Here is a 17,798-nt window from a genome sequence, read left to right on the forward strand (position 1 = left end):
GCCTCTAGTCACTTATAAAGTCAAAACTCCTTCCTTCGGCATCTCAAGAGCTCCATTCCCAAGGGTACATACAGTGTGTGCTCTAGAGTCACCCTGCCTTTGCTTCTGCCTCTTTTTAATCAGCCCAGATGGTCCTACACCCTTGACCTGCTTGATAAAATCCTATGCATCCTTCCAGACCTCTTTCAGAGCCATCTTCTTGGCTGAGCCTTCTTTGATTGACCAGATGGAATGAATTCTCCTTGGCATTCCCATGGGCACTTTAGTCTAATGATTATTTAAGGTTGCCTAGAAATATAGCTCATGTACATTTCTAACACTGCAGCCATCTTCATCATTTTTTGATCTAGCAAAATTTTGAAGAAAAACAATGAGTTTTAGAGTGAGTTAAACTAGGATTTGAATTCCAACTCTGATATGTACTGACATGTGGTATTGCACCAATTGTCCTCTCTGAGCCTAATTTCTTCATCAGTAAAATGAGGAAAATACTGTCTGTCCAATAAGAGTTGCTATATAAGAATTAAACAAGATAATGTGGATAAAATGCCAAGCACAATGTCTCCTCACTCAGAGTAGGCTCTCCAAAATTATGAGCTGGGTTCTCCACTTTATATCATACCTAATATCTAAGGCAAGTTTTTGTGAATAGCAGTCTGTTAAAATTTTTTCTTGTGTAAACCCCTCCCACATTGTACCAGGGTTGGTATGTATGACAGAAGTAATATGCCACTTCCAGATTAGGTTATAAAAGACACTGGGGGGAAATTTTTGTAAATAAAGGATACTTGCCCTGGCTATTGTGGCTCAGTTGGTTGGGTGCAGTTCCATGCACTGAAGGGTTGGTTCAATTCCAGGTCAAGTACAGGCCTGGGTTGCAGGCTTGATCCCTGGGAGGCATGCAGGAGGCAGCCAATCTATATTCTGCTTTCACATCAATATCTCTCTCTCTCTCTCAAAATCATCATCAACAACAAAAAACTTTAAATAAATAGATACTGGGGCTTTCATCTTGGGTATGTTTTTTGTGTATGTTCTGTCTCTCCCTCTCTTGGATCACTTGTCCTGGGGAAATCAGTTGCTGTGTTGTTAGCAGCCCTATGGAGAGCCCACATGGCAAGAAACCACAAGTGAATTTGAAAGCAAATCCTCCAGTCCATCAAGCCTCAGATGATTGTGGCCCAGCTGAGACTTTAATTACAGCCTAGTAAGACTCTGGGCCAAAATCACTCAGCTAAGCTACTCCTGGATTCCTGGCCCACAGACTGTAATGTAATGAATATTATTTTATTGCATTAATTTTAGGGTAATTTGTTAACCAGGAGTAGATATCTAACATAGTCTGAATCTCTTTATTTGCCAATTAGAGGCCCGGTGCACGAAATTCATGCACTGGGGGGTGTCCCTCAGCCCAGCCTGCACCCTCTCCAATCTGGGATCCCTCTTACAAACGGGCAATCGGACATCCCTCTCACAATCCAGGACTGCTGGCTCCCAACCATTCGCCTGCATGCCTGCCTGATTGCCCCTAACTGCTTCTGCCTGCCAGCCTGATCACCCCCTAACCACTCCCCTGCCAGCCTGATTGATGCCTAACTGTTCCCCTGACGACCCGAATGCCCCCAACTGTCCTCCCCTGCAGGCCTGGTCGCCCCTAACTGCCCTCCCCTGCTGGTCTGATTCCTCCCAACTGCCCTCCCCTGCCAGCCATCTTGTGTCCACATGGGGTCGGCCATCTTGTTAGAGTGACGGTCAATTTGCATATTACCTCTTTATTATATAGGATACTAGAAGCCACATATGTCTGGGGATGCTTTTGCATTACAATGGCAGAGTTGAATGATTGTTATGTTTTGTAGAAAATGTTTGTTGACTGTTGCTCTAAACTGAGGCCATAATGATCATTTTAATATTGCAATCTGAACACTCACTGCCCTACTTAATCTCTTACAATGACTTCCTGTTGCCCTTAGGACAAAGATCAAAATCCATAACATGGCTCAAGGACATGCATGATCTGATTCGAGCCTATCTTTCCTGCATCATATCCTGCCACAACCACCACACCCTTCCACTTTCAATTCTTCAACTGTACTGTACTTCTTTCAGTTTCTTTCTTTTTCTTTATTGGGGCAACACTGGGTAATAACATTATGTAATTTTCAGGTACACAATATTATAATTTGACATCTGTGTACTCTATCGCACGCTCCCCATCTGAAGTCGTTACCTTGTTAACATATACACTGAGTGGCCAGATTATTATGATCTCTGAACGCATAATAATCTGGCCACTTAGTGTGTGTGTGTGAGTGTGAGTGTGAGTGTGTGTGTGTGTGTGTGTGTGTATTAGAGGCCCGGTGCATGAATTCATGCATGGGTGGGGTCTGGCCAGCCCTGGCCAGGGGGAAGGAACATGGGTGGTTGGCCAGCCTGCCTACTGGCCGAACTCCTGGTCGAGGGGACAATTTGCATATTAGCCTTTTATTATATAGGATATACACAGAGTGGCCAGATTATTATGCATTCAGAGATCATAATAATCTGGCCACTCAGTGTATTTGACCCACTTAACCCACTTTGCCCTTCCCCACCCTCTTTTCCCTCTGTAACCACCAATCTGTTGTATCTATGAATTTGTTCTTGTCACTTTTTTTATATTCCATGAGTGAAAACATATGGTTTTGCCCTTTTCCATCTGACTTACTTCATTTAGCGTGATATTCTAAAGATCCATTCAGTTTCTGGAGTGTATCCTGCCTGCCCATTGGTTCCCATAGCCCTCTGCCTAATTTGCTGATAACATCCATTTACCTATAGAGTGCTGTTTTCCACTAGACTGCAGGGAGAAACACTAACATTCTGTCTTGTTCATTGTGGTATCCTCAGCATTTAGCTTAGCATCTGGCACACAGTAGGCACTTAATATTCCTTGCTCTCCCTTACCCTATTGAATTCTGTCAATTCTCTTCTGCTATTGTCCGCTGCTTTCTGTCTCCACCACAACTCCCCTAGTTGAGCCAACTATTATGTTGTGTCTGGATTCTTTCAATAGATACCGAGGCAAGTCTTCCCACTCTGGATTTTTCTCCACAGTGCAGCTGGACTAACTTTACTAAAATGCAAATGATCTAAAGAGTCTAAAACTCTTGGAAGACTTACAAAATCCTTTGTAATTTAGATTTTACTTCTCTCTCAAAAGCACCAATATTAGAGTCAAAATGATTCCCTTTCAGGTCTTTAACTACAGATTCTCTCACAACTCTGAATCTTACAAATGACTCTCTTCACCTGCCTAAAACAGTATTCCCCACATCTTCCCTTTCACCCAGGCATCTCCTACACAGTATTTGGGGAATATCTTTAGACATCTCTACCCCTGAAAGCCTCCTCACACTCCCAAGTCTGGTTAGAGGTGGCTTCTTTAGTACCCTATATTCATTCCATTGCCCCCAACACCCCCTACACACACCACTTGTAGAATTACACAAAAAGCTCTGTGAGAGAAGGGACTGTCTGGCTTCTTTTCCATTGTATTTCCAGTATTTACACAAGGCATGGCACACAGGAGACAAAAAAAAATTTACTAAATAAGTGAATTTTAATGCTGCAACACTAAAGCAATTTTCATAATTTTGAAAGAAAACTTTGAAAGCTTACATTAAATCTTGTGATTTATATTATACCCTTCAATTTATCCCACATGGACTCTACACTCCTTTCAACTAGCACCCCCAAATTTCTTACTACCTTACATTGTACCCACCTCTCAAATCCCCAAAACATGAATTTAGCAGTCTAATTTCTACCCTTTGGGTCCTAGACTGCTGGGCTCAGGGGCTTCATAAAGTCACAAAACCTTTCTAATTGGCTCCATTAAAATATGGCTTCTAACCCTACTGGACCCTCAATATGACTTCTGTGGTGCTTCTCCTTATTCCCAGCCTATTCTCTCCTACCATATGTCTAAACTTTTACCACTTACCTCAAGTCCCCAAATTATTCTACACTTGCTCACTCTCAACAGATGATCCTTACTCTGTCACCGAGGTAAGAGGGAAATGGATAAGATTCCTTTCCTTCCTCTAAACTTCCTTTTCTTTCTCTTGTCCCTATTCCTTCCTCTCAAGCTGAAGCATTTATCTGTGCTCTTGAACCTACTTCTCTGGCCTGCTCTTGAGCTCTGCCACATCAATCTTGGTATTGTCATATTTCATATTAACTTAACTCACTCGCGGTATCACTATGCTTCTTCATTGTGTTGCATCAGCTTGAGTGGAATCCACTCCACTGCTAGATTACTGCACACTAAGATGGTACAGCTCTTCAATACTTGATATACCTCATTATCAGGGGAGCCTAAAGTTGACAAATCGAGAAGTGATGATGTTGCCATCCTTCTGCCCACTCCAGCTCACCCCTGATGAGCTTGATCAAATCAGATCACAAAGATAAAAGAAAGGACTATGTGCTGTGAATGGGACTGAGACAGTAACAAGTCTTCTGCTCTCCCACTAATTCTCAAGTGTCAGGCATAACCCCAAGCTACAATAAATGTATCTTGTCTTGGTGATTCTAGTGGTTAAAACTATGTTGCATTGTTTTGGGTTTTGTTGTTGTCAACGTGACCTGAAATATGAGCCAAAAATGGGAACTTGAGAATTAGCAATGACAATTCTGGAGAGGACTCAAGAGACTCCTGGGCCACATCTCCTCTCGTGCTGTTGTTCCCTCCAAGCTTTCAGTGCTTCTATCAGCTTTTTTTCTAGATCAAAGAAATCAATAAATATCAAAACACATAAAGCAGAAAGGTTTGTAAACATAAATGGATTCCTAACTGGCTGGTGATGATTGGCTGGTGAGCTCCAAGATGGAGGGGTAGGGATGAGGACTGTCAATTCAAACAACACCACAGACCATTCAAAAAGACCATTATCACAAATCACTTCAGATTTCTGAAGTCCAGCTGGGAATTTTCAGAAAGCAAGGACCATAGCAGTGTTCCTCAGATCTGCACAACCATTTTCTTCTCCCCACTCCTTTCCAAAACACATACACTTAGCAAAGGCTTTGCATTAATTTTAACACAAGGATAGCAGAAATAGGAACTAGCTCTCAAAATAAAAAAGAAAAAAAAAAAACCTTTACACTTAAACTCTACCTTAAAGCAATTATTAGTTGTTATGCTTTCATCTTTTGAGCCGTGCTCACTTACATACATTATTGTCAATATCTTTGAAAAAACATGTAAACATTAAACATTTTAAGGACCTTTCACAAACCAAATGACAGTAGGTTTTTATTAACATATCTTACAATGTTGATTATTCCTAGGTTTATAATTTCTGCTTAATTATAAAGATTGATTTAGCTTCTACAGTAATGTACTGTATTTAAATGATCATTCATACAAGGTATCACACCAGTACATTTTTTGAATAATATACACACAGCACTCTAACTTGGACCTGTTATTTTTAAAAGTGAATTTATAAATGGTACTTAAAAAAGTTATGGGGGGGAAATTAAAGTTCTAGTTTAGCAGCATGCATGTATGAATTCAAGTACAATTTTCAACCAAGTGCTTTTTAAAAATTTATTGGTGACTAATTCACCAATATCAAAATAAACACTATCAAACCAAAATTTTAATGTTAAGGCTAATATTTTCACTTCACATCCATATGCACAACCATAAAACATTCCATTTTAAATATGTAGTAATCAAAGTCTGAATACATTATACCATGTATATATAGCATCAGAGTTTCAAACTGTAGAATTATTCAAGTTCATGAATCCTGAAACAGTATTTACTAGATGTAAATTAGCAGTTTTCTCTTCAACCACACTTACAAATGGTCTGGTATTCATAATGACTGATGCGAAAAAATATGACAGGCTGAACTTATGATACATTATTGTAAAAAGTAGCAATGAGTTGGAAAGGACAGCTATTTAGTTAAACAGAATCATTCTAATCTTTCAGAAAGTTATCTTAATATTTTGGAAATGTATATAAAAATAGCAAGCTATTTCCATGTATTTTATTGTAGAGCTATAGGTAATTTTTTGACTTTTTGAACACATTTGAGTATGTACTGTTCTGCTCTCTCTATTTTAACCAAGGCCATCATTTAATGTCCACTTGCATATTCTGTAATATCATGTCATTCATGATTTTTAGAAGCTAGGTCTGACTTTATTTTTATATTTTATCACTAGATTTTTTTTTAGGTTATTTTTATATGTAAAAATGTAATTGTATATAACAAGCCATGTTCAGTCCAAAGTATCTGGAATTGCTTGATAGCACTAAGTATGAAATAATCATCAACTTAATTATTTGGAAGAAAAAAAATGGCAGCAATATATAACATGCTTTTCTGTAACCTTCCATCTGTTCTAATAGAGTTTAGCTCAATCATTCCCATTCTGACTTAAAAACCCTACAAACATAAATTGCTTTTCACAACAGCATTTGAGAAGAATGCAGATGTGAGGCTCATTCATGAGGGTCCTCACCACTGAGCCCTTTCCTCCCCTTTTAGGAAACCAAGCAGAAATAGCAGTGATTACATTGCACAAATATATAGATGAACCGCTCGAGCTGAAAGGAAAGTTCCAAAACTATGCTTCATTTGTGGGGAAGTCTGAGCATTTCCAATCCAGTCATTTAAAAAAAAGTGTGGTTGGTAATAAAAGACGGGCATGAGCAGATTCAAAATCTGCCATGTGTATGCTCTTAAAACTGAATTTTATAGTCAAATCTATTTGTTACTACCTCCAGTAATTCAACCAACTGAAATGGAAAATTTTGATTTTAAGGACTCCCTCCCCCAAGCACTCATGTATCTCCCAAAATGTACTGTATTATATTAACAGCAGCTACCTACTTATTTTACAATTATTTCAATTATTTACCTGGGGAGAATATTTATGAAATTCCTGAGAATGAATTAAGTTTTCAGCAAAGCCTTAAACTTGAACAGATTCCTCACAATAAGAAAACATTTTAAAGTTCTACTATTAAACCAACTTTTACTATACAATATTTCACATAAATCATGTTTTACATTTTTTTTCTAATTACATACAGCAAAAATCTCAAATCAACACAAGAATGGTGAGGGGAAAAGATGCATTATGTTTAGCAGATGCAAATGAACACACAAATATAAAGAAGCAGTAAAACTTTAAATAAATCACACCCACTCTAAGTATCAATGAATCATTGATATGCATTGCTGGGAGAATCAGTTTTAAATAATTTTGTCAAATTGTGCTTCTTATTAATTGTAGATTTTTTAAATGACCACTAAAGAATGATTTAACTTGTAACTTATGTTCTCCAGATACTTTTTAAAATTATTATACCATTAATGTGATTACCAAGCACCTAATTTTGGAAAGGCTTCATAACGTATGTTTTCTTTATTTCCCTCAGCAAAAGCGTTAATCCCCCAAATTAAGTTAAAGCTTATTGTTGATAAATTCTTAATGAAAATGATAATATAATGCAGTGCTGAGGTGGTGAGTCAGAGCCCATTGTAGTGTGGACCCCATCTTTTATTGATGTGATCAAAAGTATGAGAGATCCACTGTTGTTCAAGAACTTTGTATCTTTCCTTACAAATGTAGAGAGGCTTGCCTCGCCTAGGGAAAAAAAGGGGAAAAGGTATTAAAAGTAATAAAATACAATAAAGATTTCATATGTATTTTTAAAAACAGAATTTTCATGGCAAAAATTTCACATAGTAATTTGGTTTATTTCATGTTTCCTTAGCAGGTTGATGAGGAAAATATCTCAAAAACTAGAAATAGCTCTAAATTAATGACTGTCAGAATTTCTTAATATAAAACTTCTATTATTACAAATCTAGAAATGGCACATTGTTCTTACCGGACCAAATGTCAGTGACACACCTGTGACACCCACACACTCACCTAAGATCCCGGTCTTCCTCTCCATGCGCGTCCAGGTACACTGAGCCCCACAGGCAGAAGCGGTGCCCACGGATGATGATGATCACCGACGCGTTGACCAGGAGGAAAATTCCCGTGCCAGCACCGCAGTTCTGAGAATGCTAAAAGATTAAAAATATATCAATAACTTCATAATCAAATGGACTTTACATAAGAAAATCAAGAATTCCTTAAGTAAATTTCTTCTAAATAAAACAGGCATGTTTTTAAATTTTTTAATAAGATTTTATCTAAGTTAAATTTACAATCTCATTTCTAACACTTCATTAATAATACATTAGGAGTAAGGATTATCTAGAAAAGCAATTAAAAGTCAATGCAGGGGTGGGGGGGACAATGGGGCAATTAGGACACATATGAAATTCCTTAATCAATAAAGAAAAAAAAATTAAAAAGTAAGCAGGCACACACACAAAAAAAAGCCAATGCAAACCTAATTCAGAGGTTAGCATCTACATTAGCATATATGACTGTGGTTTTGTTGCACAACATTCAAAAGTATGTATCAGTAAAGGATGGTAGGAGTAGGAAGAGGACGAAAATTGTACTTGTGAAAGGTTTTACTCAAAGCCTCAGGTGTTTTGTTTTGCTTTACCTTTTTACTGGGTTAAAAAGAAGAAAAACAAACAATAACAAAAAAGAACGAAATCTTTACATGTATTATTTCACTCAAAGCCTAAATTTTTAGAGCTGGCTTGACCATATATATGTATCTATATAGCACATATCCATGTGATATGAAATTTTGAGTTTTCATAAAATAGCTATTATTTACTAATGCTTACCAATACACATTCACAGTAACTTTGTTGCTTGCAGCAAAGTCCTTTCAGGCATACAAAAGTGCCACAAACAAGGCAAACAGCAGGATCTTTAGGAACCTTGGTGCAGACACTGCAGGTCTTTCTGTGGTAGTACTGAAAAATGGTATTATAATTCTCAGGCAACTGTAGTAGATGTGGTAACTTCCATCTTGACTCTTGGATAAGCAAGGCCTAAAACATTATCCAAAAATATTCATTAGTCCTATGTATTTAAGTCATTAACACAAAATACTTATTTTTTAAAATGATTTTTTTAAAGAATGGAAAATCTGTCTCCAAAAATGTGACTTATTTTCTTTATTAACACTCTTCTCATTTCCATTTTACAAATGACCAAAATAGTATTTCAAAAATTACCATTCTCTATTTTTAATGTTGTTTCTATTTAAAATATGATGCAAGGTTTAGATTAAGCACCCTAAAACACTTAAACTTGTTACTATTTTAAAAGAAAAATAGTAAATATAACTAAGCATGCATGAAAAGTATATCTAGATATACTTGTTTTATATATGCTTTTAAACAGTTATACATTTCTTAAAACCAAGTTTTGACCTTTCTTAGCTAAATAATTCATTGGCTTTTTCTTTAGGGAAAGTCACTCATTTCTATTTCAATACTTTTTAACCTAGAGCGGGGGGGGGGGGGGGGGAGAGAGAAAGATACCTTTTTTCTGTCAAGGCCATTTGGATATTTATAACATCATTCTCGGGCCATACCAAGCTATCAACTTAAAAATTAGCCTGCTATATTCTGTCAAACATTTAAGTAACTCACCCCTAATGCCTTGGCAGGGCCAGACCACCTGACTACTCTGGCCTTATACAGCCCAAGGGTCTGATGTTCCCCATCCCTGATCTAGATTATAAAGTACTGATCTCCTTCAAAGATGTAAAATCTTCTTATACCTCAAGCTAAGATATTTTGTATTCATAAGTGCTAGGGCTACAACTCTTCATAAATTTGCTTACTTTTTTTTTAAATGACAAATTAGTTCAATTTTCCTGCAGGATATACTTTATTGATTGTTTGCAGGGATATAAAAATATTGGTAACAGCACTCATTTTTTCTAGATGCTACTTCATTAACACAAATAAAATGTAGTATGAATCTATTACCTTAAGAAACCGTAAAGATGGCAGGCAACTCTTACGTTGATCATCTCACTTTATCTACAGCCATAATCCATCTAACTCAATGCAGTGGCTAAGTAGCTAATCTGGTGTTTATCAATAAGTTCATGGATAAAGTGACCATGGAAGCAAGAATAAGGACAATATATGGGCCTACATTATGCTATTTGCCTATACTCAGTGTCCAACCCTGGACTCCAAAAATTGTTATTCCATAATGGGCTGATTATATTGGAACTCTTCCATCAGTGGAAGGAGTGGCAGTTTGTCCTCACTGAACTTGATACTTAGCTAGATTAGGCTGTGAACTACCCAGTAACTCACACCACATGGCCTCTAATAAAAGAATCTTCTTCTATATAAGAGTGACTGTTCTCTCACAGCTGGAAATGCACAGATTAGGAAACCAGGGTTTCAAGGTGGTTGTGGCATCTTACATGATTTCATCTAAGAATTTGGTCTTTAATTTCTGCTTTCCTAAGGAAGCTGTGTACTATTCTCCATCAGATTCCACTGAATTAGAAAGTAAATGTCATCTAACCATTCTAGGTTACCCACACCACTAGGAGAAGAAAAAGAATGGCTCACAACACTGTCTGGAGGGACTGACCCTGACTTGCGGCTATCAAGAGCAGCCGAGATGCTAGTCAAAGGAGGTGAAAGAAGAAAGTCATGTATTTAACTATATATTAACTACAGATTTATGACTGGTTGTAACTTTTGCTTTCTGTGGCATACATTTTTGCAACAATTTTCATTCTTTTTCCCTTTCTCTTACTATTGAATTCAGGGTGAGTAGATGCTAATTAAAATTTTCTATTATTTTTTTTTAGGTTTAACAAATCTTTATTGTTCAGATTATTACAATTGTTTCTCTCCCCCCCCCCCACAGCTCCCCTCCACACGGTTCCCACCCCACCCTCTGTCCTTACACACACACCCCGCCACTGTCTTCATCCATAGGTGTACGATTTTTGTCCAGTCTCTTCCCACACCCCCCATACACCTTCCCCCGCCGAGAATTGTCAGTCCACTCCCTTTCTATGTCCCTGATTCTATTATATTCACCAGTTTATTCTGTTCATCAGATTTCTTATTCACTTGATTTTTAGATTCACTTGTTGATAGATATGTATTTGTTGTTCATAATTTTTATCTTTACCTTTTTCTTCTTCTTCCTCTTCTTAAAGAATAAATACCCTTCAGCATTTCATATAATACTGGTTTGGCGGTGATGAACTCCTTTAGCTTTTTCTTATCTGTGAAGCTCTTTACCTGACCTTCAATTCTGAATGATAGCTTTGCTGGGTAGAGAATTCTTGGTTGTAGGTTCTTACTATTCATCACTTTGAATATTTCTTGCCACTCCCTTCTCGCCTGCATAGTTTCTGTTGAGAAATCAGCTGACAATCATATGGGTGCTCCTTTGTAGGTAACTAACTGTTTTTCTCTTGCTGCTTTTAATATTCTCTCTTTATCTTTTGCTCTTGGCATTTTAATTATGAGGTGTCTTGATGTGGTCCTCTTTGGATTCCTCTTGTTTGGGGTTCTCTGCGCTTCCTGGACTTGTAAGTCTATTTCACCAGGTGGGGGAAGTTTTCTGTCATTATTTCTTCTAATAGGTTTTTAGTATCTTGCTCTCTCTCTTCTTCTGGCACCCCCATAATTTAGATGTTGGTATGCTTGAAGTTGTCCCAGAGGCTCCTTACACTATCTTCATATTTTTGGATTCTTTTTTCTTTTTGCTTTTCCAGTTGGGTGTTTTTTACTTCTTTGTATTTCAAATCTTTGACTTGATTCTTGCAATCCTCTAGTTCAGTGGTTGGCAAACTGTAGCTCGCGAGCCACATGCAGCTCGCGAGCCGCGGTTTGCCGCTTTGTTTACTAATGAGTTTGCTGACCACTGCTAGACTAAATGTTACCATGTAGTTGGAAGCTGTGAAGATTAGGCGATTGTGGCATATTGTGTGCAAAGAGGTAAAGGGTAGTATATGACAGTGGTCGGCAAACTCATTAGTCAACAGAATGGCAAACGGCAGCTTGCAAGCCGCATGTGGCTCACGAGCCGCAGTTTGCCGACCACTGCTCTAGTCTGCTGTTGGATCTCTGTATATTATTTTTTATTTCAGTCAGTGTACACTTAATTTCTAGTTGGTCCTTTTTCATATCCTCGAGGGTCTCACTAAATTTATCGGCCTTTTCTAGAAAATTCTTGAAAAACCTTGTAACTGTGGTTTTAAACTCTATATCCAGTCGTTTGCTTTCCTCCATTTCTTTCATTTGTGACCTGTTTTTTTGTCTCCACATTTTGGCTGCTTCCCTGAGTTGATAAGAGTGGCTTTGTGTGCTAGGTGCCCTATAGGGCCAGTGGCTCAGCCTCCCCAGTTACCTGAGGTGGACACTCTTGGTGCACCCCTTTGTGGAATGTGTGCACAGTCTTGTTGTAGTTAAGTCTTGATTGTTGTTGGTATCACTGGGAGGAATTGACCTCCAGGCTAATTGGCTGTGAGGATCAGCTGTGTCTACACTGGGAGAACTTCTGTGCTGGAGACACCCTTATGAGACAAGACTTGCAAAAGCCTCTGTGCTCAGCTTGGATGGGGCGGAGTCTCAGGGCAGAGCAGACAGCAATGGCTGACTGTCAGCTCTGCCCTAAGAGGCCCCTGGGTCTCAGTGTCCCATGGTAATCGCTGCAAGCACCTCTGAGAGAAAGCCGTACTTGAGTTTCGCCCGTTGCCAGACAGTCTAGTTTCTCCCCGAATGAGTCTGGGCCCCCAGAGTCTCGCCCGGAACTGGAGTTCAGAGCCATCAGGAGCTTTTGTCTCCCTTCCAGTTGAGAAAGCCAGCCACGTACTCAGTTGCCAGCCCTCTCCGCACATGCGCTTCAGTACCTCTGCCTTCTGAAGCTCCTCTGAGTCTCAGTGTGCTTTTCTCTTTCCTTCTAGTTGTAGAATTTCCACTCAGCCAGCCTTCCTGTGGTTCTGGATGATGTCCGTTTTGTCTTTTAGTTGTAGTTTTGAAATTGTTGTGCGAGGCAGCAGTTTAAGTGTTTACCTATGCCGCCATCTTGGTTTCTCTCCTAAAATTTTCTAGATGACTGGGGCATGAGTACAAAAAAATATCACAAAAGAAATGAACATTTGCCAGAGCCTCTAGATTCAGGGAGGCTGATGATATAACTATTGGATGTGATTTCAGGTTGCATATTTTGAGAAATGGTACATGCACCTGTGGTTGTATAGGTGATGCGACTGTTACTTCATTTTGAACACAGAAAGAGGTGAAACTCTAAGAATGAGAAGAAAGATGTCTATGTGCTGGGCAAGTAAGATGTGGAGGTAATGGGCTACCAGTGTTTTTTATTTCCATTTTTCTAACATCTTTATCTGCATTCTTATATTAATGTCATTACAAGTTCTTTTGGAACAAAAATAACCTCTTTTCCTGCTACAAACAAGTCTCATAGGGTTGCCCTCTCACAAGATACTGCCCAACACAGGGGAGTGCATATGATGCAAATTAGGCTAACCCAGGTCTCTCTCCCAGGAATCTGAATCTTCAGTGCACATGGAGGGAAGGAAAATGGTTGAGGCTGAGTCATCCAGAGGTAGAACTTCAGAGAAAACAGACCACAGGTTTGCAATCAAACTGTCTGTTTGAACTAAAGAATCTTAGGTGATGCATATTAGAAGCACTAACTCAGGCTATCTTTCTAGGGTACTGTTGTTGGACTATTTAGCTTCATTCACTGTTTATCTTTCTAAGTCCCTTTATTCAAATTTAAAATTCCTGGCAAAGAAAATCTGGTTGCCCTAGGGTCCCAGCCAGGGTTAGAGATAGAACAGAGTGAAGCAGGAACAGGAGGAGGGGTGCAGGTCAGATGGTGATGCATTCAAATAACCAGTAAAAATTCTGCATGAATAAGTACAGTCAGTCGACTGTTCTGACTCTAAAACAAATAATTACCACTATATTTTACAAAAAGATAAAGTATTTTTAAATGATAAATTCTTATTCTTCATCAATATCCACACCAATAATCATTCATCTAAAATGCAGGCCTGCTCTTATACTATCAAATAAGTTATTTTTATCTGTTGCTTAACCCATGGCTCATATGAAAACAAAAATTTTAAGTATGCTCATTACTTTTTCTCCTGTCCTGGTTGTACAATTAGACCCATCTCTTATTCCAAGTCATGCCTCATGGGTTTTCAGACATCAAAATATAACTTCAGATTCTAGCTACAAACTATGAATAAAAAAACTACTAGACAGAAAAAAAAAGATTTTTATATGTAAGATTTCAATTAACTTCATGAATTTCCCATTCCTTTAAAAAAAAAGGTATAAAATGATATATTATCTCTTCAAGGACTTTGACAAAAAATAGAAATGAGTAAAAGAGACATTTATTATTTATTATTCACTTCAATGTTTTAAAAATTAAGTATAATCAGACACTTCTATCTGAAATATTAACCTTTTTATTTTCCCTTTGATGTTAAAATTAAAATTCTAATTTTCCCTGAAATTTGGTTCCCTTTCATCAGTTCTATTTCAGCCAATGACATCCTACCACCACTTAATTGTTCCACAAATATTTATTAGGTCACTAGTCTATAGCAGGCACTTTATAGGAACTAGGGATTCAAGGATATACAAATAAATTTTGCTTTGTGGAGCCAAAATCAGACATAAAAGTTTTAAATTCTTCATTAGCCTCTTAAATATTAGCATATCACCTCTATGGCAAGTGAGCACTATTCCTTTTACATACCTTTCCTTGTTCTGCATGTCTTTCAGTAAATGAATTTATCTCAGAACACCACTGAGCTATAATATCAAATGCTGGAACTGGCCAATCCAGACAGGAGGCACTGATGAAGGGATGTTCTGTTTGGTAAAATGTTGGCAGAAGTCCCAGGCAGCTGGAAAGAACTGAAAATTCTTCTTCTTCCTTTTAGACATGGAATAGAAAATTCTCAAGACATTTCATCATGAACATTTCCCATCTTACCTTATAATAGAGAAACATGCAAATTGACCGCACCTCCGCTATGCCCACGATTGGCCGGCAGGAGGCTGGGGGCGGGACTCCGGGTGGCATATCCGCCATTGAGAAGTTCAAGATGGCAGTGCCAAGTGGCCAGGCCCATGCCGCTGCTCCCGGGGGTGCCTGGGGCGATCGGCACCCCGGGGGGGCGTGTCCGGGCCCCTCCCGCCCCTCCCAGGGGTCCCGGGGTTGATCATCCACCTGGGAGGGCGTGGCCCTGCCCCTCCCGCCCCTTCCAGGGGTCCCGGGGGGCGATCGGCCACCCGGGGGGGCGTGTCTGGGCCCCTCCCGTCCCTCCCTCCCCTCCCGTCCCTCCCTCCCCTCCCGGGGTCCTGGGGTTGATCGTCCACCTGGGAGGGCGTGGTCCTGCCCCTCCCGCCCCTCCCGGAGGTCCGGGGGTCGATCGGCCACCTGGGGGGGGCGTGGCCCGGCCCCTCCCACCCCTCCCGGGGGTCCCAGAGGCCGAGGCTTTCCGGGCCTTGGGCACCAGCGGGGAGCCTGCACCAATCGCAGGAAACCACTGGGGGTCGGCTCCTGTGATCAGTAGCAGGGACGCTGGGTGCGGCGAGCCCAAGGCCAGGAAAGCCTGGGGCGGAGGCTTTCCCGGCCTTGGGCACCAGTGGGCAGCCTGCACAGATCGCAGGAAACCACTGGGGGTCGGCTCCTGCGATCCTTAGCAAGGATGTTGGGTGCCGCCGAGCCCAAGGCCACCGCCCGGGGCCAAGCCCCAACCCTGAAAAAGGCAGAAGGCGGTGGCCACAGCCAAGGCCTGGGTCCCTGGTGCCGGCAGAAAACTGGTGCAGGCAGCCAGGTGAATGAAGGTCTATTGCACGAATCTTCGTGCAAACGGGCTACTAGTTATAGATATTTTAAGTGTCATTCTCATCAATTACTTTTGGATAGTAAGAAAACTTTCTTAACTAAAGAAAAGTACAGGGAGTAAAAGAAAAGAGAGAAAGGTCCCTGGCTGTTATATCCAAATATACTCTTAACTAGAGGCCTGGTGCATGAAATTCGTTCACAGGGGGAGGGTCCCCTCAGCCCAGCCTGCACCCTCTCCAATCTGGGACCCTGAGGGGGATGTCCGACTGCCGGTTTAGGCCCGATCCCCCTCTCACAATCCTGGACTGCTGGCTCCTAATTGCTCACCTGCCTGCCTGCCTGGTCACCCCTAACTGCCCCCCGCTGCCGGCCAGGTCGCCCCCAACTGCCCCCCCTGCCGGCCTGGGCACCCCTAACTGCCCCCCTCTGCCAGCCTAGTCGTACCCAACTGCCCCCCCCACCGGCCTAGTTGCCCCTCATTGCCCCCCCTGCCAGCCTAGTCACCCCCAACTGCCCCCCTGCTGGCCTGGTTGCCCCCAACTGCACCCCCACCACCGGCCTGGTTGCCCCTAACTGCCCCCCCGCCACAGGCCTGGTCGCCCCTCACAAACCCCCCTGCTGGCCTGGTCGCCCCACGTAGCCTGATGTTCAGTCATTTGGAGGTCCCTCACTAACCCCCCCTGCCAGCCTGGTCATAGGCAGCAATCTTCTGAGGGTGTGAGGGTTAATTTGCATATTACCTCTTTATTATATAGGATATTTCTCTCTGAAATTTAACTCCTAAGCACATAGCATCTGCTTCTTTTATACATTTATTTTCTAAACTAGAGGCCTGGTGCATGAAATTTGTGCACTGGAGTGTGGGGTCCCTCAGCCCGGTCTGTGCCCTCTCACAGTCCGGGACCTCTCGGGGGATGTCCACCTGCTGGCTTAGGCCTGATCCCCCAGCAGTCAGACATCCCTCTCACACTCTGGGGCTCTTGCAGTCCGGGACTCCTCGCTCATTACTGCCGTGAGCCCAGCTTCTGGCTGAGCAGTGCTCCCCCTATGGGAGCGCACTGACCACCAGGGGGCATCTCCTGCATCGAGTGTCTGCCCCCTAGTGGTCAGTGCACATCATAGCGACCGGTCGTTTTGCTGGTGGTTCTGCCATTCGGTCAATTTGCATATTAGGGTTTTATTATATAGGAATAGTATTGTCACATAACTGATGAGTACAGTTTATAGACCCGTATTTACTCTGAAAGCAAATGTTAATTTAGGACAAAAGCAAAGTGACTTTCAGTGTGGGGTGACCAGGCCGGCAGGGGGGCCATGTCAGTGTGGATGAAGAATAAGAGAAAAAGCATGGAATACACAAGAGGCAATGCTAAATAATTTGCATGTGAAACAAAGACAGTTTTAAAAGAAGGGAGGCCCTTGCTAGTGTTGCTCAATGGCTGAAGTGTTGACCCCCTGCACTGAAGGGTCTCAGGTTTGATCCTGTGCATGTGAGAGGCAACCAATTGATGTCTCTCTCTCTGTCTCTCTCTCTGTCTCTGTCTCTCTCTCTCTCTCTGTCTCTCTCTCTCTCTCTCTGTCTCTCTCTCTCTCCCTCTCTCATCCTCCCACCCTTCCACTCTCTCTAAAAAATCAACTGAAAAAATATTCTCTGGTGAAGATTAAGAAAAATAAATAAATAAATAAATAAATCTGCCAAAAACATTTTAATAAATAAATAAATAAAAATAGAAGTGAGTTTTAAAAAACTTCCGAGATCCAAGTGTCTGGCGATCTTGAAGCTCCACTCAGTAATAACAGAACCAGAGAAACAAGCCATCCAAGCACTCACATTTTGAAAGTTTATTTTTAAGGAGTTTGTTAGTCTTGTGAAAACCAAAGTATACTCCCTAATCCCTTTTTATTTAACTGAAAAAAACATTTCTGAGGCTAGTGTGTCTACTTTTCTCTGTCCATTGGATCAATTCCTATCATCC

At 40.8% G+C, this 17,798-nt stretch overlaps 1 protein-coding gene across 1 annotated transcript in view; it reads right to left on the reverse strand.

The window, feature by feature from the left end:
• Positions 1-2,679: 2,679 nt before the first annotated feature.
• The window catches only part of UBR3 (ubiquitin protein ligase E3 component n-recognin 3), a 185,166-nt gene continuing 170,047 nt past the window's right edge, over positions 2,680-17,798 (reverse strand). The window contains 4 exon segments of the mRNA XM_079782590.1: positions 2,680-7,656; positions 7,948-8,087; positions 8,772-8,981; positions 14,725-14,904. Coding sequence (XP_079638716.1) covers positions 7,539-7,656; positions 7,948-8,087; positions 8,772-8,981; positions 14,725-14,904 — 648 coding nt within the window. The 3' untranslated portion in view covers positions 2,680-7,538.

The sequence above is a fragment of the Cnephaeus nilssonii genome (genome assembly GCF_951640355.1).
Source record: "Cnephaeus nilssonii genome assembly, chromosome: 10".
NCBI classification, from domain to species: domain Eukaryota; kingdom Metazoa; phylum Chordata; class Mammalia; order Chiroptera; family Vespertilionidae; genus Cnephaeus; species Cnephaeus nilssonii.